The sequence below is a fragment of the Physella acuta genome, unplaced genomic scaffold (genome assembly GCF_028476545.2).
Source record: "Physella acuta isolate Inbredline_101_S28 unplaced genomic scaffold, ASM2847654v3 ptg000120l, whole genome shotgun sequence".
NCBI lineage: Eukaryota > Metazoa > Mollusca > Gastropoda > Physidae > Physella > Physella acuta.
In genome coordinates, this window is record NW_026731640.1 from 28,193 (window position 1) to 50,830 (window position 22,638).

Consider the following 22,638-nt stretch of genomic DNA (forward strand, 5'->3'; position numbering starts at 1 on the left):
AATTCCGCGGTATCTCTTTCTTTAACATTAGCCTAATGACGTCACGCGCGCCGAGAACTTGGTGACGTTGTGCTAAGTGGGGGATGAAACGGCGGGGTTGAGAAAAATGACGTGTTTCTTTTTTTAACAGACGAATAAGTGATAGATTCTAATTCTCCTACGAACTATAGGTTGATCTAGTTTTTTTCTAGAGGGAGATATCACCATATATTGAGTGTTTTTTGTTTTTGTAATAATGGATGGTGGGGAGGGGTAAACAACGACTATTGAACAAAAAAAAACCATGTGGTATTCAAATGTAACTAATTAAAATTTAAAACTATTTTTATAAACACAATAATCTTAATTCAGAAAAGGTGTAGGCTTAAGACTAATGTCTACAGACAAAATAAACAACTAGGCTTAAATGGATCACCCATAAACAGTGCCGGCGCCAGATTATTTAGCGCCCTAGGCAAAACTTATTAAAAGCGCACCCCCCCCCCCCCGCAATTTTTTTCATGCCCCCGTATTATCAGAGGCGTAGCGACCCTTCCAGCGCCCGGGGACAAGCTTACGATTTGCAACCCCACCCCCTCAAACTTTTAATTTGTTTTTCCAACCCATTTTGGCGCCCCCCCCCCTACGAACAGCGCCCTAGGCGACAGCCTAGTTCGCCTTATAGGTAGCGCCGGCCCTGTCCATAAATGACATCATACTTTTCCCGACGAATTCCCTTTCCCCAAATCGTCACTAAAAGCGAGATGATGATTTAATATCATATCGCAGTTCTACTATACCCGAACGCGTAATCACAATTTCTAACGAAAACGAATATATTGTTCATCATTTAAAAAAAAAATTTTTTTACCCGTCCCATATTTTGAGTCCTACGTCATTTATGAAGAATATGGACGACCTAATAATTGACAAGTTCATCAGTACAAAAGGGCTTAATAAATGATGGACCTCCCAAAAGTTTTTGAGATCTTGGATGTACATACATACATACATACATAGCCTTCATTTAAATTGAAATTAAAGATAAGAAGACGGCCCTCTGTACTACTTACATTAAACAAGACAGCTATGCATATTAAACAACAAAGTCAACACAATATACGTACGAATAGACATTTTTATCAAGGGAAACTACTCTAAATTTTATTTGGAAAGATGGCCGCTGTTTTTATCTAGATCTACTAACATTTATCTCAAACACCTTGTTTAAAGTTAGTTTCATGGTATTTTAAATTTTTTTGGTCACTGATTGTTATTTTAAATCAATTATCTGTTTAATTTTGTAAAATTTGACTTAAATATACTTATTTAAACAAATATATTCATCAATTACCTCTCCCGCACATGGTAATCTGTAATCTATCGTTTTAGGTAGGCCTACGTAAAATCGCCCGCGACTAGTAATGTGAAAAACAGGTGACTCCTTACATTTTAATAATTATTTCACATTTTGAGGAGGATTTATGTTTTGAAAAATACAAAAATGTTTCCTTGTTTCATTTAGCCTATATACCTGTTTTTAAACAATTGAATTAAAACTTTTCAGTAATAAATGAACACCAGCGATGTTTACAACAGATGCAACAATGCTCATTTACTATACTAACTATAGCAGCCATCTTGTTAAAGTTTTATTTTTATAGACGCGAGATTCAGAGGGAAGTCACTCTATTTTACAAATGGCTGCTGTTTATATAGTAGCAAATCTTGATTGCAGACACTGCTGTTTAAAGTTAATTTCTGGCCTATATTGATATCTTTAGCCATTGATTTAGGTTTATTTTTCATTTATCTATAATATTTGACACAAACATATCACAATATACTTCTATTAGACTATTACAGCCTTGATAATGAGGTAACGTTTTTGTACATTAATAGCCACGGGTGATTTTACGTACCCAAAACGATAGATTACCTGGTAATCTATCGTTTTAGGTACGTAAAATCGCCCGCGACTTCTAGTAATGTGAAAAAAAGGTGACTCCTTACATTTTAATAATTATTTCACATTTTGAGGAGGATTTATGTTTCGAAAAATACAAAAATGTTTCCTTGTTTCATTTATGTACCTGTTTTTAAACAACTGAATTAAAACTTTTCAGTAATAAATGAACACCAGCGATGTTTCCAACAGATGCAACCATGCTCATTTACTATAGCAGCCATCTTGTTAAAGTTTTATTTTTATAGACTTATACCGCGAGATTCAGGCGGAAGTCACTCTATTTTACAAATGGCTGCTGTTTATATAGCAAATCTTGCTTGCAGACAATGCTGTTTAAAGTTAATTTCTGGCCTATATTGATGTAATTAGCCATTGATTTAGGTTTATTATTCATTTATCTATAATATTTGACACAAACATCACAATATACTTCTATTACAGCCTTGACAATGAGGTAACGTTTTCGTACATTAATAGCCGCGGGCGATTTTATGTACCCAAAACGATAGATTACCCCCGCACATTACTACTGCGGCCGAATTGATTACGCTAAAACGATAGATTACCCTTAAAACGATAGATTACCCTGATGGGTACCTAACTCACGTTAGGGAGAGTAAAGGCGGCTGGGCATAGTGCTGACCATATTATCTCAGCCACAGTCTCAGTTAGTATTAAGTAATACTAATTATTAGTAAATTATTAGTAAGTCTAGAGTTAGTAAGAAGTAAGAATAGTCGGGAGAGGTAACTGATGATATTATATTTGTTTAAAAAATAAGTATATTGAAGTCAAATTTTACAAAGTATAACAGAAAACGATAGTGTTACGATAGATTACCCCCATCAGATTTGGGTGGACTCAGGGACAGTCTACTGATTTGAACTCGAGACTTACGGGTTAGCAGTACAGCTCTCTTCTACCGCTAGACCACTCCGTCCCACTAGATCTAATTCTAAATCATACTAAATATAAATAATAAAAATGACAGATTCTAGCTGGAAAAAGATGCGCATGATATGATATCTCTATCTATACTCTAGTCTATAATTACCTGGTTTTTTTTGTCATCTACTTGTTCACTGTTTAGTGTTTAGGCCTAGATGTAGATTTAGGAGTCTGTGTTTTCTTATGGAACAGGGATTAACTGTTAAAATAGATTTTAAAAAAATGTTTTATACTTAACATATTTTTAACATATTCTTAACATATTTATTTAAATATGGCATAATATTTATTCATATAAAAACATACACTTCTTTCGCGAGAATAATGAAATTATTAATCAAAATCTTTTTTAAAAACTTTTTCTTTCTTTACGTACATCACCTGCTCAGTGGGTGTCTCCCATTAGCCAGTCAGGCCTCAACTTGGCTAACTTTGACTAACTGGCCTGAATATTGGTTTGATAACAGTGTATCAGTTGCTTCTGTCCTTTGGATCCCATCAGACTTATCTTCCACCCCACAGAGCCCAGTGTAAACTCGTACCTCACCGTCCAGTACCCGGCTCAACAATAGTAACAAATCACTTAAAAACTACGTCACTCACGTCAAATTAATCATCACTAACCGCTATGGACATGCATTCTGAATAAAATGGCATTCGCATTTAACAATATTCGCAAAGTGGGCACTTGGGCAGTGGCAAGCATGGAATGGTTGCCACGGGGCTGGCTACAGCACGGCTGGGCCTGGTGCCCAAATGGCTGTAGGCTGTCCGTATACTTTCTACCTCACCAACTCTCATTGTTCTCTGATGAGTGTTGTTATCCTGTTTTTAAAGTTGAGTTTCTTTACAGTATATTTGTTGCGAATTTTGAAAACGAAATAATTTAACTATTAATGTGTGTGCAAGGATCTGGAGAGCCACATCTTGACTGCAAAAGAGCCGCATGTGGCTCGCGAGCCGCAGGTTGCCGACCCTGGTATAGCCTGTTGCATGAACTACTTTTTTAACCGTTATGGTAAAGATGGCTGCTGAAAACGACGATATTGTGATTCCGTTTTTTTAACCTGTCATGGTAATTTCAGAAATGTATACTTCCAATTGTTATTTTTGTGTATTATTCAACGATACCGGTCTAGTTTTAACAATGGGCGATTAGTGTTTGATGCTAATTTGCCATTTGTACATTTTTTTTGTCTAATCGCTGAGAATATCAAGCTGTAATTATAACTTGCTTTCTACTAAACTAATGTCACTAATGTTTTAAAAATCATGCAGGGTAAAAACTAAATCTATAAAACATAACTTGATGGAGACAACAACAAACCAAACCCGTCCATTTTGCCTGCCGTGTATTTGAATGGGGATAAATAAATCCAGCAGATGACACATGTCTGCTTAACAGCACTGAAAAGTCAATCACGTCGCAGCAACACGCCTTAAATAAACCGGGAATGATCTCCCCTAAACTTTCTTTAATATTCTTATATAAAACAACAGGGGATGGGAACTCGGGATATAGTTATGATTTTTAATCCATTTTAAATACTTAAACTTTTAAAAATAGAATAGAATCTCATAGAAAAAAGAATTGCGCACCAAGCGAACGGCAAAACACAATGTGCATAATAGTGCGGAATATTATTAGTACTTTATAAATTTACATGCGTTTTTTGAGAAATCGGAAATAGCGTAAATTACTACTTCCAGTCAACGGAAATTACTCAAAATTTGATAGATGGTAGAGGATTAGATCTTTTACTTACATTTGAAATTTCATTTATCTATGTGAAATAGTACTCAAGTTATAGGCTTTTGAAAAATTCAAAGTAGAAAAAGTACCACTTCCGGTTATCGGAAATGGCTCAAAAGTTGATACGGATCTACGATTTTGATAAAATACTTACATATGAAATTTCATCTACCTAGCTGTAACAGTACTCAAGTTATCGTGTTTACAGACACACAGACAGACACACACACATACACACAGACATACGGACAAGATTGCAAAAATATGTTTTTCCGACTCAGGGAGGTGTAAAATGTCGAGATTTGTAAAAATCTCAATTTTTTTTTTGTACGATTATAGATTACAAGACTTTCTCTATACTGTGTATGTACGAAAAAGTAAAAAGTTATCAAATTTAAGGCAAATAAATGTAGTTTTTAATTGTTTAACCCTTTATTTACGGAATTAGGTTCCGAATGACATTTGTTCTTAAACAATGTGTTATCATATTGCTTTTGGCACATTTAAAGCATATGTCGAAGGAAATTTTGTTGCATAAATTTTTAAGGGCCCAAACATTTATTGGTACTTATAAGTACCGTCAGGAATGTAGGACATTTTTCCAAAAATTAAAAAATGTACAAAACAGGAAAAACCGATACAACTTATTAACTAATAACATGGCAATCATTATAACAATCATTTTTTGTAATTTTCACACATAAACCCAGCACAAAAGTATATTTTGAGTAGGATTTTTACTGGATTTTCTATGGAAACATATCTTAGACCTCAAACACAGCAAAAGGTGCCGACATGTCAATGTCATGCTCCCTCATTCCTAATTCCTGATACATTCTGGTCTGTCGTCTTTCTGATGTGGCAACAGTTGCCGGACTGAACCTGCTTTTGCTGGAGGCTTCCTATAGCCATTACAATGAGCAGTATAAACAAATATTTTGAAAACGAAATCCTAGTCATTCAGTACAATACTACTAGTAATGCTAGTATAATTGTAGCCTACTAAAATGTTATGACAAGTGTACACTACATTGTAAAGTTCATAAATAGAAGTGAGCTCAATGTGTTTGGAATAGCTGTAGTGGCCTACTGTTTTGTGTTTACTGATTCAAAATTACAAAACGATTTATACTACATGCAGATGTATGGACTATTACTAGTCTTCATGTATACATTACGTACACGCTAGCTATTGTAGGCAAGACAGTTTCTTCAACAAATATCACTTACAAATCTTACTTCTAGAACTAGACTTTGGTATACAAATAACGTATACTAAACCTATTAAACGAGCCTGCAACTGCCACCTCTATTCTTGTTTTTCTTTTACTACTAGAAATCTGCAATTAATTACAATATTTCTGAGGAAAACCCTATGCTAACCTTCTTATAAATGCATAAATATATTTTTTTTAAATACATTTCGATAATTAATTATCAAAATAATATTTATGTCACTCCAAATCGAAAATCTCCTATTTCCTAGAAATCCTAAAAATATGTCTGTGTGCCCTGACAGTACTTATAAGTCCACTTGTAAACATCGATCTATTACAAAGACAATTTGATAAAAATTCTAAAACTAGAAGCTAAATACATTGACCTGACTATTAAGGATGCCAATAAAAAATATTCGGTGTTGAAAACTTGAAGAATAAGGTAAAACAAAGGGAAATCAGGAGCACATGTGAGATATGTACAGAACGATTGTGAACTACCGATACAGGTAGAGATTGACAGTGGCGCCACACCAGAAATTTTCAAAAAACATCGATCCCTCCACCTACCTGTGATTCAAGGGAGATAATAATATCAATTACATCAATAATTTTAAAAATTCGTCTTAAATTAACAATAGTACAGGCACTTAATTAAAGTGGTACTTATAAGTACCTTCAGTAGATAAAGGGTTAAGTCATTTTGAACAAAAATGAAGTTTGAAATCTTAGGTGACACCCTACTCTTGTATCTTCCATCTTGATGGATGCTATCAAATGCCTTCCCAAAATCTCTGTAGTTGATGGATGCTATCAAATGCCTTCCCAAAATCTCTGTAGTTGATGGATGCTATCAAATGCCTTCCCAAAATCTCTGTAGTTGATGGATGCTATCAAATGCCTTCCCAAAATCTCTGTAGTTGATGGATGCTATCAAATGCCTTCCCAAAATCTCTGTAGTTGATGGATGCTATCAAATGCCTTCCCAAAATCTCTGTAGTTGATGGATGCTATCAAATGCCTTCCCAAAATCTCTGTAGTTGATGGATGCTATCAAATGCCTTCCCAAAATCTCTGTAGTTGATGGATGCTATCAAATGCCTTCCCAAAATCTCTGTAGTTGAGAGTTCCACTCCAGGGACTGTTCCACTATGGTGCGCAAGACAAATATTTGCTCATCACATGACCTGTTGGCCCTAAAGCCAGCTTGCTCCTCACGAAGGATTCCATCCATTCTTTTCCTCATTCTTTGTAGTAAAACATTCAGGCCCCTTTTTTTGGGTAATTTGATAATGATTTTCCGTTTCCATGAGTCTGGCACTTTTTCTTCATTCCATACTTTGTTGAAGATCCCTGATAAAGTTTGTGCACCTATTTTTGGGTCTGCTTTTAGCATGTCTGCTGTGAATCTGGCTTCTCCTGGAGCCTTATTGCTAGTGTCTACCTATTACTAATTTACTATACTAGTATTAATATTATATATTAATTATTAAACCTACTAGATTCCATTACTAATTATTAGATCTATATTATTATTAATATTTATATATTTGGTAATCTATCGTCTTAGGTAAGTAAAATCGTCCGAGGAATGAAATTGTTCCATTAGATCTACTATCAAATCCACAGAAATCTACAATAAAAACACCACAACAAAATACTAGCAACTCTACAAGAAAAAAAATCAAATAAACATAAAAGGTATACATTTTAATATGGATTATGTGAATGTATAACTATAGTAATAGACCAAATTTAATGCAGGGTTCCAATAGCTGTTATGGTTATTGGGACATGGGCCCCATGCCCACTTCCTAAACTTCATGGGACTAATCTAAACTTTACTAAACTTGAATGCTACTGTACAATTTTTCAATTGAATGAAAATCAATCTTTAACATTTCTTATTAACAAATGCTTATTTGTTTTCTCATGTCCAAAATTTTGCTCATATTTCAAAGCAACACATTTCTCACTAATCACCTTGTATTTGAAAAAACCTGTAGCAATAAATTTAAATCGGCCTAACCATTTTATTATATATTTTTTAGGAATAAAAAACAAAATGTTTGAACAAACAATGTCAACGGATTCGTATGCTGTTAGTGATGATGGTAAAGAAGCATTTGAAATGTTTGTACACAATCACAGTAGTCAGCTGCTGGGTTCAGGGATTCCCCACAAGTATTGGTACACTTTATACTGGAAGCTGCTGCAAGAGGTAGGCTACTGCCCCAGGGCTCTTATAGGGCTTCTAACTACATCAAATAAAACATGTGGGCCTAGAAAAAACTTTTTAAATGGACTCAAATTATGGGAAGAACACAAATTTTAAATGGACTCAAATTATGGGAAGAACACAAATTTTCTCTCTAGTAAAGCTACCGGTGCTTGTAATATATTTTTGATAAGTTCAGTTTATTTCTTTAGTTTTCTAATTTTTATTATTTAGAGACAAGAGCAAGCAGTTATTTAAGTTTTAACAACCACTCAGGGGAATACCCGTATATTTTTAAAAAAATTCTGTTAATTTTAACTATCTTTGCACTACACGAATAAAAATATTTTTTTTTTTAAATTCTTACATCATTATTGTTGACATTGATTAAAATTGTATTTTGTCAATTTTGCCTTCATGGCGGCCATAATCAACAATAAAAATAAAACTTGGGCTTGAAAATTTTTTAAAAATGTAGTATTTTAAGAATCAATAATATAAAAGTTGCAAATGCAGAGAAATTGAAAATAATTTTAGTTTTAAGATGTGATTTCAGGCCTATGACACAAGTGATGTGATTTCAGGCCTATGACACAAGTGATGTGATTTCAGGTGTATGACACAAGTGATGTGATTTCAGGCCTATGACACAAGTGATGTGATTTCAGGCCTATGACACAAGTGATGTGATTTCAGGCCTATGACACAAGTGATGTGATTTCAGGCCTATGACACAAGTGATGTGATTTCAGGCCTATGACACAAGTGATGTGATTTCAGGCCTATGACACAAGTGATGTGATTTCAGGCCTATGATACAAGTGATGTGATTTCAGGCCTATGACACAAGTGATGTGATTTCAGGCCTATGATACAAGTGATGTGATTTCAGGCCTATGATACAAGTGATGTGATTTCAGGCCTATGATACAAGTGATGTGATTTCAGGCCTATGACACAAGTGATGTGATTTCAGGCCTATGACACAAGTGATGTGATTTCAGGCCTATGACACAAGTGATGTGATTTCAGGCCTATGACACAAGTGATGTGATTTCAGGTGTATGATGCAGGAGACGTGTTTACAATGCAGCAAGTTCTACAAGCTGAAGATGAAACATCCTGCCCTTATTGGAGAGTCATCAGCACCACTTGCCTATCACTTGAGGAACCTCAACAGTATGTAATCAGGGATTATTCTTTGTAGTGGAAATCTGATTTTTTTCTGTTTGAAAGCAATTTTCCCTACTAATTTAATTTTCTTCCAATATTTTTCACAGATTTCTGCCAAATTTGTATGAAGTTTTAAAAATATTTTAAATGACCTCTAGAGATTCCTGTTTAAATTGAGTTTTAGCCTTGGCCTACCATTATTAGATGAATTGTTATTGTTCTTTTCTTTGTTTTCACTCCATTCATATCACATTTATTTTTGTTTGGATGATTACATTAGATCTGACGGTACTAGATAAGGATTAAATCTTGGTCAAGATTCCAAATTTTTGCAAATTTCCAAAATTTCCAGAATTCGAGGAAAATCTATTCCCAATTTTCCACTTATTTTGAGTGAAATATTTTCCAAAAACATAAGGAAAAAGTAATTTAAATATTGCCGTACTTGAATTGAAAAGTATATCTTTTAAGCCTGATTTCTTTACCTATAGCCTAATTTAATTTATCCTCTGGTATTTGAACTGACCCTCTGTTTTTAAAGCTAACCAAATCTACCATTTCTCTCTGCTTTTATTTTTATTTCACAACCTTGCAAATGTTGAGGGCTAGGTCCCCTCCTTGCAGCATCACAGGTGTGTGTGAACTCACCATGACCCCAAATACGTGGCTGATACTAAATATGTGTCTGATACTAAATATGTGTTTGATACTAAATATGTGTTTGATACTAAATACGTGTCTGATACTAAATATGTGTTTGATACTAAATATGTGTCTGATACTAAATATGTGTCTGATACTAAATATGTGTTTGATACTAAATATGTGTTTGATACTAAATACGTGTCTGATACTAAATATGTGTTTGATACTAAATATGTGTCTGATACTAAATATGTGTCTGATACTAAATATGTGTTTGATACTAAATATGTGTTTGATACTAAATATGTGTCTGATACTAAATACGTGTCTGATACTAAATATGTGTTTGATACTAAATATGTGTCTGATACTAAATACGTGTTTGATAATGCTTGTTTGGGGTAAAAACAAAAATAATTTCACGATCAATCTCAAATAGCTATGTTCCTACTGTAGCCTCAAATAGCTATGTTCCTACTGTAGTCTCAAATAGCTATGTTCCTACCGTAGTCTCAAATAGCTATGTTCCTACTGTAGTCTCAAATAGCTATGTTCCTACCGTAGTCTCAAATAGCTATGTTCCTACTGTAGTCTCAAATAGCTATGTTCCTACTGTAGTCTCAAATAGCTATGTTCCTACTGTAGTCTCAAATAGCTATGTTCCTACTGTAGTCTCAAATAGCTATGTTCCTACCGTAGCCTCAAATAGCTATGTTCCTACTGTAGTCTCAAATAGCTATGTTCCTACCGTAGTCTCAAATAGCTATGTTCCTACCGTAGTCTCAAATAGCTATGTTCCTACTGTAGTCTCAAATAGCTATGTTCCTACCGTAGTCTCAAAAAGCTATGTTCCTACTGTAGTCTCAAATAGCTATGTTCCTACTGTAGTCTCAAATAGCTATGTTCCTACTGTAGTCTCAAATAGCTATGTTCCTACTGTAGTCTCAAATAGCTATGTTCCTACCGTAGCCTCAAATAGCTATGTTCCTACCGTAGTCTCAAATAGCTATGTTCCTACTGTAGTCTCAAATAGCTATGTTCCTACTGTAGTCTCAAATAGCTATGTTCCTACCGTAGCCTCAAATAGCTATGTTCCTACTGTAGTCTCAAATAGCTATGTTCCTACTGTAGCCTCAAATAGCTATGTTCCTACCGTAGTCTCAAATAGCTATGTTCCTACTGTAGTCTCAAATAGCTATGTTCCTACCGTAGTCTCAAATAGCTATGTTCCTACTGTAGTCTCAAATAGCTATGTTCCTACTGTAGTCTCAAATAGCTATGTTCCTACTGTAGTCTCAAATAGCTATGTTCCTACTGTAGTCTCAAATAGCTATGTTCCTACTGTAGTCTCAAATAGCTATGTTCCTACCGTAGCCTCAAATAGCTATGTTCCTACTGTAGTCTCAAATAGCTATGTTCCTACTGTAGTCTCAAATAGCTATGTTCCTACTGTAGTCTCAAATAGCTATGTTCCTACCGTAGTCTCAAATAGCTATGTTCCTACCTTAGCCTCAAATAGCTATGTTCCTACTGTAGTCTCAAATAGCTATGTTCCTACTATAGTCTCAAATAGCTATGTTCCTACTGTAGTCTCAAATAGCTATGTTCCTACTGTAGTCTCAAATAGCTATGTTCCTACTGTAGTCTCAAATAGCTATGTTCCTACTGTAGTCTCAAATAGCTATGTTCCTACTGTAGTCTCAAATAGCTATGTTCCTACTGTAGTCTCAAATAGCTATGTTCCTACCGTAGCCTCAAATAGCTATGTTCCTACTGTAGTCTCAAATAGCTATGTTCCTACTGTAGTCTCAAATAGCTATGTTCCTACTGTAGTCTCAAATAGCTATGTTCCTACCGTAGCCTCAAATAGCTATGTTCCTACTGTAGTCTCAAATAGCTATGTTCCTACTGTAGCCTCAAATAGCTATGTTCCTACCGTAGTCTCAAATAGCTATGTTCCTACTGTAGTCTCAAATAGCTATGTTCCTACCGTAGTCTCAAATAGCTATGTTCCTACTGTAGTCTCAAATAGCTATGTTCCTACTGTAGTCTCAAATAGCTATGTTCCTACTGTAGTCTCAAATAGCTATGTTCCTACTGTAGTCTCAAATAGCTATATTCCTACCGTAGCCTCAAATAGCTATGTTCCTACTGTAGTCTCAAATAGCTATGTTCCTACTGTAGTCTCAAATAGCTATGTTCCTACCGTAGCCTCAAATAGCTATGTTCCTACTGTAGTCTCAAATAGCTATGTTCCTACTGTAGCCTCAAATAGCTATGTTCCTACCGTAGTCTTAAATAGCTATGTTCCTACTGTAGTCTCAAATAGCTATGTTCCTACTGTAGTCTCAAATAGCTATGTTCCTACTGTAGTCTCAAATAGCTATGTTCCTACTGTAGTCTCAAATAGCTATGTTCCTACTGTAGTCTCAAATAGCTATGTTCCTACTGTAGTCTCAACTCAAATAGCTATGTTCCTACTGTAGTCTCAAATAGCTATGTTCCTACTGTAGTCTCAAATAGCTATGTTCCTACCGTAGCCTCAAATAGCTATGTTCCTACTGTAGCCTCAAATAGCTATGTTCCTACTGTAGCCTCAAATAGCAATGTTCCTACTGTAGTCTCAAATAGCTATGTTCCTACTGTAGTCTCAAATAGCTATGTTCCTACTGTAGCCTCAAATAGCTATGTTCCTACTGTAGTCTCAAATAGCTATGTTCCTTCTGTAGTCTCAAATAGCTATGTTCCTACTGTAGTCTCAACTCAAATAGCTATGTTCCTACCGTAGTCTCAAATAGCTATGTTCCTACTGTAGCCTCAAATAGCTATGTTCCTACTGTAGCCTCAAATAGCTATGTTCCTACTGTAGTCTCAAATAGCTATGTTCCTACTGTAGTCTCAAATAGCTATGTTCCTACCTTAGCCTCAAATAGCTATGTTCCTACTGTAGCCTCAAATAGCTATGTTCCTACTGTAGCCTCAACTCAAATAGTTATGTTCCTACTGTAGTCTCAAATAGCTATGTTCCTACTGTAGTCTCAAATTGCTATGTTCCTACCGTAGTCTCAAATAGCTATGTTCCTACCGTAGTCTCAAATAGCTATGTTCCTACCGTAGTCTCAAATAGCTATGTTCCTACTGTAGTCTCAAATAGCTATGTTCCTACTGTAGTCTCAAATAGCTATGTTCCTACTGTAGTCTCAAATAGCTATGTTCCTACTGTAGTCTCAAATAGCTATGTTCCTACTGTAGTCTCAAATAGCTATGTTCCTACTGTAGTCTCAAATAGCTATGTTCCTACCGTAGTCTCAACTCAAATAGCTATGTTCCTACTGTAGTCTCAAATAGCTATGTTCCTACTGTAGTCTCAAATAGCTATGTTCCTACCGTAGTCTCAAATAGCTATGTTCCTACTGTAGTCTCAAATAGCTATGTTCCTACTGTAGTCTCAAATAGCTATGTTCCTACCGTAGTCTCAAATAGCTATGTTCCTACTGTAGTCTCAAATAGCTATGTTCCTACCGTAGCCTCAAATAGCTATGTTCCTACTGTAGTCTCAAATAGCTATGTTCCTACTGTAGTCTCAAATAGCTATGTTCCTACTGTAGTCTCAAATAGCTATGTTCCTACTGTAGTCTCAAATAGCTATGTTCCTACCGTAGTCTCAAATAGCTATGTTCCTACCTTAGCCTCAAATAGCTATGTTCCTACTGTAGTCTCAAATAGCTATGTTCCTACCTTAGCCTCAAATAGCTATGTTCCTACCGTAGTCTCAAATAGCTATGTTCCTACTGTAGTCTCAAATAGCTATGTTCCTACTGTAGTCTCAAATAGCTATGTTCCTACCGTAGCCTCAAATAGCTATGTTCCTACTGTAGTCTCAAATAGCTATGTTCCTACCTTAGCCTCAAATAGCTATGTTCCTACTGTAGTCTCAAATAGCTATGTTCCTACTGTAGTCTCAAATAGCTATGTTCCTACTGTAGTCTCAAATAGCTATGTTCCTACTGTAGTCTCAAATAGCTATGTTCCTACTGTAGCCTCAAATAGCTATGTTCCTACTGTAGTCTCAAATAGCTATGTTCCTACTGTAGTCTCAAATAGCTATGTTCCTACTGTAGTCTCAAATAGCTATGTTCCTACCGTAGTCTCAAATAGCTATGTTCCTACCGTAGTCTCAAATAGCTATGTTCCTGTCATATCCCTGTCTCCTGTCTTCATGATCTTGTCATATCCCTGTCTTCATGATCTTGTCATATCCCTGTCTTCATGATCTTGTCATATCCCTGTCTTCATGATCTTGTCATATCCCTGTCTTCATGATCTTGTCATATCCCTGTCTCCTGTCTTCATGATCTTGTCATATCCCTGTCTCCTGTCTTCATGATCTTGTCATATCCCTGTCTCCTGTCTTCATAATCTTGTCATATCCCTGTTTTCATGATCTTGTCATATCCCTGTCTCCTGTCTTCATAATCTTGTCATATCCCTGTTTTCATGATCTTGTCATATCCCTGTCTCCTGTCTTCATGATCTTGTCATATCCCTGTCTCCTGTCTTCATGATCTTGTCATATCCCTGTCTCCTGTCTTCATGATCTTGTCATATCCCCATCTTCATGATCTTGTCATATCCCTGTCTTCATGATCTTGTCATATCCCTGTCTTCATGATCTTGTCATATCCCTGTCTACTGTCTTCATGATCTTGTCATATCCCTGTCTTCATGATCTTGTCATATCCCTGTCTTCATGATCTTGTCATATCCCTGTCTTCATGATCTTGTCATATCCCTGTCTTCATGATCTTGTCATATCCCTGTCTTCATGATCTTGTCATATCCCTGTCTCCTGTCTTCATGATCTTGTCATATCCCTGTCTTCAAGATCTTGTCATATCCCTGTCTTCATAATCTTGACATATCCCCGTCTTCATGATCTTGTCATATCCCTGTCTTCATGATCTTGTCATATCCCTGTCTTCATGATCTTGTCATATCCCTGTCTTCAAGATCTTGTCATATCCCTGTCTCCTGTCTTCATAATCTTGTCATATCCCTGTCTTCATGATCTTGTCATATCCCTGTCTTCATGATCTTGTCATATCCCTGTCTTCATAATCTTGTCATATCCCTGTCTTCATGATCTTGTCATATCCCTGTCTCCTGTCTTCATGATCTTGTCATATCCCTGTCTTCATGATCTTGTCATATCCCTGTCTTCATGATCTTGTCATATCCCTGTCTTCATGATCTTGTCATATCCCTGTCTTCATGATCTTGTCATATCCCTGTCTTCATGATCTTGTCATATCCCTGTCTTCATGATCTTGTCATATCCCTGTCTTCATGATCTTGTCATATCCCTGTCTTCATAATCTTGTCATATCCCTGTCTTCATGATCTTGTCATATCCCTGTCTTCATGATCTTGTCATATCCCTGTCTTCATAATCTTGTCATATCCCTGTCTCCTGTCTTCATGATCTTGTCATATCCCTGTCTCCTGTCTTCATGATCTTGTCATATCCCTGTCTTCATGATCTTGTCATATCCCTGTCTCCTGTCTTCATGATCTTGTCATATCCCTGTCTTCATGATCTTGTCATATCCCTGTCTTCATGATCTTGTCATATCCCTGTCTTCATGATCTTGTCATATCCCTGTCTTCATGATCTTGTCATATCCCTGTCTTCATGATCTTGTCATATCCCTGTCTTCATAATCTTGTCATATCCCTGTTTTCATGATCTTGTCATATCCCTGTCTCCTGTCTTCATGATCTTGTCATATCCCCGTCTTCATGATCTTGTCATATCCCTGTCTCCTGTCTTCATGATCTTGTCATATCCCTGTCTTCATGATCTTGTCATATCCCTGTCTCCTGTCTTCATGATCTTGTCATATCCCTGTCTTCATGATCTTGTCATATCCCTGTCTCCTGTCTTCATGATCTTGTCATATCCCTGTCTTCATGATCTTGTCATATCCCTGTCTCCTGTCTTCATGATCTTGTCATATCCCTGTCTCCTGTCTTCATGATCTTGTCATATCCCTGTCTCCTGTCTTCATGATCTTGTCATATCCCTGTCTTCATGATCTTGTCATATCCCTGTCTTCATGATCTTGTCATATCCCTGTCTTCATAATCTTGTCATATCCCTGTGTCCTGTCTTCATGATCTTGTCATATCCCGGTCTCCCGTCTTCATGATCTTGTCATATCCCTGTCTTCATGATCTTGTCATATCCCTGTCTTCATGATCTTGTCATATCCCTGTCTTCATGATCTTGTCATATCCCTGTCTTCATGATCTTGTCATATCCCTGTCTTCATGATCTTGTCATATCCCTGTCTTCATGATCTTGTCATATCCCTGTCTTCATGATCTTGTCATATCCCTGTCTCCTGTCTTCATAATCTTGTCATATCCCTGTCTTCATGATCTTGTCATATCCCTGTCTCCTGTCTTCATAATCTTGTCATATCCCTGTCTTCATAATCTTGTCATATCCCTGTCTTCATGATCTTGTCATATCCCTGTCTTCATGATCTTGTCATATCCCTGTCTTCATGATCTTGTCATATCCCTGTCTTCATGATCTTGTCATATCCCTGTCTCCTGTCTTCATAATCTTGTCATATCCCTGTCTCCTGTCTTCATGATCTTGTCATATCCCTGTCTCCTGTCTTCATAATCTTGTCATATCCCTGTCTCCTGTCTTCATGATCTTGTCATATCCCTGTCTCCTGTCTTCATAATCTTGTCATATCCCTGTTTTCATGATCTTGTCATATCCCTGTCTCCTGTCTTCATAATCTTGTCATATCCCTGTTTTCATGATCTTGTCATATCCCTGTCTTCATGATCTTGTCATATCCCTGTCTTCATGATCTTGTCATATCCCTGTCTTCATGATCTTGTCATATCCCTGTCTCCTGTCTTCATAATCTTGTCATATCCCTGTCTTCATGATCTTGTCATATCCCTGTCTTCATGATCTTGTCATATCCCTGTCTTCATAATCTTGTCATATCCCTGTCTTCATGATCTTGTCATATCCCTGTCTTCATGATCTTGTCATATCCCTGTCTTCATAATCTTGTCATATCCCTGTCTTCATGATCTTGTCATATCCCTGTCTCCTGTCTTCATGATCTTGTCATATCCCTGTCTTCATGATCTTGTCATATCCCTGTCTCCTGTCTTCATGATCTTGTCATATCCCTGTCTTCATGATCTTGTCATATCCCTGTCTTCATGATCTTGTCATATCCCTGTCTTCATGATCTTGTCATATCCCTGTCTTCATGATCTTGTCATATCCCTGTCTTCATGATCTTGTCATATCCCTGTCTTCATAATCTTGTCATATCCCTGTTTTCATGATCTTGTCATATCCCTGTCTCCTGTCTTCATGATCTTGTCATATCCCCGTCTTCATGATCTTGTCATATCCCTGTCTTCATGATCTTGTCATATCCCTGTCTTCATAATCTTGTCATATCCCTGTCTTCATGATCTTGTCATATCCCTGTCTTCATGATCTTGTCATATCCCTGTCTTCATAATCTTGTCATATCCCTGTCTTCATGATCTTGTCATATCCCTGTCTCCTGTCTTCATGATCTTGTCATATCCCTGTCTTCATGATCTTGTCATATCCCTGTCTCCTGTCTTCATGATCTTGTCATATCCCTGTCTTCATGATCTTGTCATATCCCTGTCTTCATGATCTTGTCATATCCCTGTCTTCATGATCTTGTCATATCCCTGTCTTCATGATCTTGTCATATCCCTGTCTTCATGATCTTGTCATATCCCTGTCTTCATAATCTTGTCATATCCCTGTTTTCATGATCTTGTCATATCCCTGTCTCCTGTCTTCATGATCTTGTCATATCCCCGTCTTCATGATCTTGTCATATCCCTGTCTCCTGTCTTCATGATCTTGTCATATCCCTGTCTTCATGATCTTGTCATATCCCTGTCTCCTGTCTTCATGATCTTGTCATATCCCTGTCTTCATGATCTTGTCATATCCCTGTCTCCTGTCTTCATGATCTTGTCATATCCCTGTCTTCATGATCTTGTCATATCCCTGTCTCCTGTCTTCATGATCTTGTCATATCCCTGTCTCCTGTCTTCATGATCTTGTCATATCCCTGTCTCCTGTCTTCATGATCTTGTCATATCCCTGTCTTCATGATCTTGTCATATCCCTGTCTTCATGATCTTGTCATATCCCTGTCTTCATAATCTTGTCATATCCCTGTGTCCTGTCTTCAAGATCTTGTCATATCCCGGTCTCCCGTCTTCATGATCTTGTCATATCCCTGTCTTCATGATCTTGTCATATCCCTGTCTTCATGATCTTGTCATATCCCTGTCTTCATGATCTTGTCATATCCCTGTCTTCATGATCTTGTCATATCCCTGTCTTCATGATCTTGTCATATCCCTGTCTTCATGATCTTGTCATATCCCTGTCTTCATGATCTTGTCATATCCCTGTCTCCTGTCTTCATAATCTTGTCATATCCCTGTCTTCATGATCTTGTCATATCCCTGTCTCCTGTCTTCATAATCTTGTCATATCCCTGTCTTCATAATCTTGTCATATCCCTGTCTTCATGATCTTGTCATATCCCTGTCTTCATGATCTTGTCATATCCCTGTCTTCATGATCTTGTCATATCCCTGTCTTCATGATCTTGTCATATCCCTGTCTCCTGTCTTCATAATCTTGTCATATCCCTGTCTCCTGTCTTCATGATCTTGTCATATCCCTGTCTCCTGTCTTCATAATCTTGTCATATCCCTGTCTCCTGTCTTCATGATCTTGTCATATCCCTGTCTCCTGTCTTCATAATCTTGTCATATCCCTGTCTCCTGTCTTCATGATCTTGTCATATCCCTGTCTTCATGATCTTGTCATATCCCTGTCTTCATGATCTTGTCATATCCCTGTCTCCTGTCTTCATGATCTTGTCATATCCCTGTCTTCATGATCTTGTCATATCCCTGTCTTCATGATCTTGTCATATCCCTGTCTTCATGATCTTGTCATATCCCTGTCTTCATGATCTTGTCATATCCCTGTCTTCATGATCTTGTCATATCCCTGTCTTCATGATCTTGTCATATCCCTGTCTTCATGATCTTGTCATATCCCTGTCTCCTGTCTTCATGATCTTGTCATATCCCTGTCTTCATGATCTTGTCATATCCCTGTCTTCATGATCTTGTCATATCCCTGTCTTCATAATCTTGTCATATCCCTGTCTCCTGTCTTCATAATCTTGTCATATCCCTGTCTCCTGTCTTCATAATCTTGTCATATCCCTGTCTTCATGATCTTGTCATATCCCTGTCTTCATGATCTTGTCATATCCCTGTCTTCATGATCTTGTCATATCCCTGTCTTCATGATCTTGTCATATCCCTGTCTTCATGATCTTGTCATATCCCTGTCTTCATGATCTTGTCATATCCCTGTCTCCTGTCTTCATAATCTTGTCACAGTTTTATCATTTCCTTTGAGTTGTGAATTAGTGAAGGACAAACTGGTCCATTTTTTTATGGCCTCCATCCATTATTTCCTCCCTCACGTTGGCTGGTTGTAACTTTGGTTGAATGATTTAAAGAGTTGAATGATTTGAATAGTTGAATGATTTAAATAGTTGAATGATTTAAATAGTTGAATGATTTAAATAGTTGAATGATTTAAATAGTTGAATGATTTAAATAGTTGAATGATTTAAATAGTTGAATGATTTAAATAGTTGAATGATTTAAATAGTTGAATGATTTAAATAGTTGAATGATTTAAATAGTTGAATGATTTAAATAGTTGAATGATTTAAATAGTTGAATGATTTAAATAGTTGAATGATTTGAGTAGTTGAGTGATTTAAATAGTTGAATGATTTAAATAGTTGAATGATTTAAATAGTTGTATGATTTAAATAGTTGAATGATTTAAATAGTTGAATGATTTGAATAGTTGAATGATTTGAATAGTTGAATGATTTGAATAGTTGAGTGATTTGCTTTCAGCATCTACCTTATTGACCATGCCTGGACGTCGACCTGCAAGGATGCTCATGCTGCATTGACCCTGGTGCCTGGCTTGGTGGAGAGAATGGCTGAGCTGATGGGTCTGGCCACATCCCAGCTGACCAGAGAGGAAATGATAGACGGAGTTTTTCAAACCATGTGGCTGTAAGTCTCCAACCAGCTATATGTGTGTCACTTAACCAGACTTTACTACGTACAGCTAAATGTGTGTCACTTAACCAGACTTTACTACGTACAGCTATATAATATGTGTCAACTAACCAGAGTTTACTTTCTTTCCCTATCCCCTTTCATTTACCAAATCATTATCCCTATAGATTTGTCTATACAATTTCCTTTTCCCTATCGCTATTCCTTTCCCATACCTATTCCTTTAACTCTACTTGTACCTGTACCTATTCCTTTACCAATCATTACCTTCTCTCTTTATCTAAATCAGGGGTCTCCAAACTTTTCAGCCGGAGGGCCGCATTAACTCATATTTTAGTTAACACAAGTCTTAGCTAAATACAGATGTTTCTCATATTTTAGTTAACACAAGTCTTAGCCAAATACAGATGTTTCTCATATTTTAGTTAACACAAGTCTTAGCCTAAATACAGCAATGAAAGTTATAGAATAATGACAATTAAATTGCTACAATACACACAATAATGAAGAAATGTCCTTGAATTCAGTATTTGAAGATGTGAACTGGTTCTGTTAGTTTTTCTTTTCTCTTCAGGTACAATCAGACATATAGCTTTGGTCATGTTAGCAGGGTGAGTGATGTGTCATGTCAGGGTGAGTGATGTGTCATGTCAGGGTGAGTGATGTGTCATGTCAGCAGGGTGAGTGATGTGTCATGTCAGGGTGAGTGATGTGTCATGTCAGCAGGGTGAGTGATGTGTCATGTCAGGGTGAGTGATGTGTCATGTCAGGGTGAGTGATGTGTCATGTCAGGGTGAGTGATGTGTCATGTCAGCAGGGTGAGTGATGTGTCATGTCAGGGTGAGTGATGTGTCATGTCAGGGTGAGTGATGTGTCATGTCAGGGTGAGTGATGTGTCATGTCAGCAGGGTGAGTGATGTGTCATGTCAGGGTGAGTGATGTGTCATGTCAGGGTGAGTGATGTGTCATGTCAGGGTGAGTGATGTGTCATGTCAGGGTGAGTGATGTGTCATGTCAGGGTGAGTGATGTGTCATGTCAGCAGGGTGGGTGATGTGTCATGTCAGCAGGGTGAGTGATGTGTCATGTCAGGGGAGTGATGTGTCATGTCAGGGTGAGTGATGTGTCATGTCAGCAGGGTGAGTGATGTGTCATGTCAGCAGGGTGAGTGATGTGTCATGTCAGGGTGAGTGATGTGTCATGTCAGCAGGGTGAATGATGTGTCATGTCAGCAGGGTGAGTGATGTGTCATGTCAGCAGGGTGAGTGATGTGTCATGTCAGGGGAGTGATGTGTCATGTCAGGGTGAGTGATGTGTCATGTCAGCAGGGTGAGTGATGTGTCATGTCAGCAGGGTGAGTGATGTGTCATGTCAGGGTGAGTGATGTGTCATGTCAGCAGGGTGAATGATGTGTCATGTCAGCAGGGTGAGTGATGTGTCATGTCAGGGTGAGTGATATGTTAGCAGGGTGAGTGATGTGTCATGTCAGCAGGGTGGGTGATGTGTCATGTCAGGGTGAGTGATGTGTCATGTCAGGGTGAGTGATGTGTCATGTCAGGGTGAGTGATGTGTCATGTCAGGGTGAGTGATGTGTCATGTCAGCAGGGTGAGTGATGTGTCATGTCAGCAGGGTGAGTGATGTGTCAGTCAGGGTAAGTGATGTGTCATGTCAGGGTGAGTGATGTGTCATGTCAGCAGGGTGAGTGATGTGTCATGTCAGGGTGAGTGATGTGTCATGTCAGGGTGAGTGATGTGTCATGTCAGGGTGAGTGATGTGTCATGTCAGGGTGAGTGATGTGTCATGTCAGCAGGGTGAGTGATGTGTCATGTCAGGGTGAGTGATGTGTCATGTCAGGGTGAGTGATGTGTCATGTCAGGGTGAGTGATGTGTCATGTCAGCAGGGTGAGTGATGTGTCGTGTCAGCAGGGTGAGTGATGTGTCATGTCAGGGTGAGTGATGTGTCATGTCAGCAGGGTGAGTGATGTGTCATGTCAGGGTGAGTGATGTGTCATGTCAGCAGGGTGAGTGATGTGTCATGTCAGGGTAAGTGATGTGTCATGTCATGTTGAGTGATGTGTCATGTCAGGTGAGTGATGTGTCATGTCAGGGTGAGTGATGTGTCATGTCAGCAGGGTGAGTGATGTGTCATGTCAGGGTGAGTGATGTGTCATGTCTACTTCCACAATTGTGCACTTGTTTTTTGTCATTTATTTGTACAACATGCTGGGTAAACTGAAGGCAAGAATTACATAGTAAAATATGAAATAGTTGATATATTCCACCTAAACATTGCTCTTTTCAAAGGTAATCAATAGCCTTCATACCAAAACAATATCCATCATTAACTAATCATTATATTGAGAAAAAAATATGAAAAGAAAAAACTTTGATGAGATGGCGCCAATTAAAAAAGGGAGAAAAATACAAAGACATAGAGCTTTGACTACGTAGCCATCATATAATAAACATGTAAAAAAATCATTTTTAGCTACCCATAAATCTTGTTAGAT

General features: G+C 37.4%; 1 protein-coding gene across 15 annotated transcripts in view; it reads left to right on the forward strand.

The window, feature by feature from the left end:
* Window positions 1–1,120: 1,120 nt before the first annotated feature.
* LOC131934898 (tubulin--tyrosine ligase-like protein 12) overlaps window positions 1,121–22,638 on the forward strand; it is a 41,919-nt gene continuing 20,401 nt past the window's right edge. The window contains exons 1-6 of one of the 15 annotated variants that reach the window (XM_059291141.1): window positions 1,121–1,211; window positions 7,437–7,567; window positions 7,918–8,087; window positions 9,145–9,263; window positions 19,959–20,123; window positions 20,704–20,740. In XM_059291141.1, the coding sequence (XP_059147124.1) occupies window positions 7,932–8,087; window positions 9,145–9,263; window positions 19,959–20,123; window positions 20,704–20,740 (477 nt within the window). In that variant the 5' untranslated portion in view covers window positions 1,121–1,211; window positions 7,437–7,567; window positions 7,918–7,931. Of the gene's footprint in view, window positions 1,224–2,148; window positions 2,330–2,378; window positions 2,403–7,436; window positions 7,568–7,917; window positions 8,088–9,144; window positions 9,264–19,958; window positions 20,124–20,703; window positions 20,741–22,638 lie in introns of those variants that run through there. The other 14 variants (XM_059291142.1, XM_059291149.1, XM_059291147.1 and 11 more) reach the window with 14 other exon arrangements.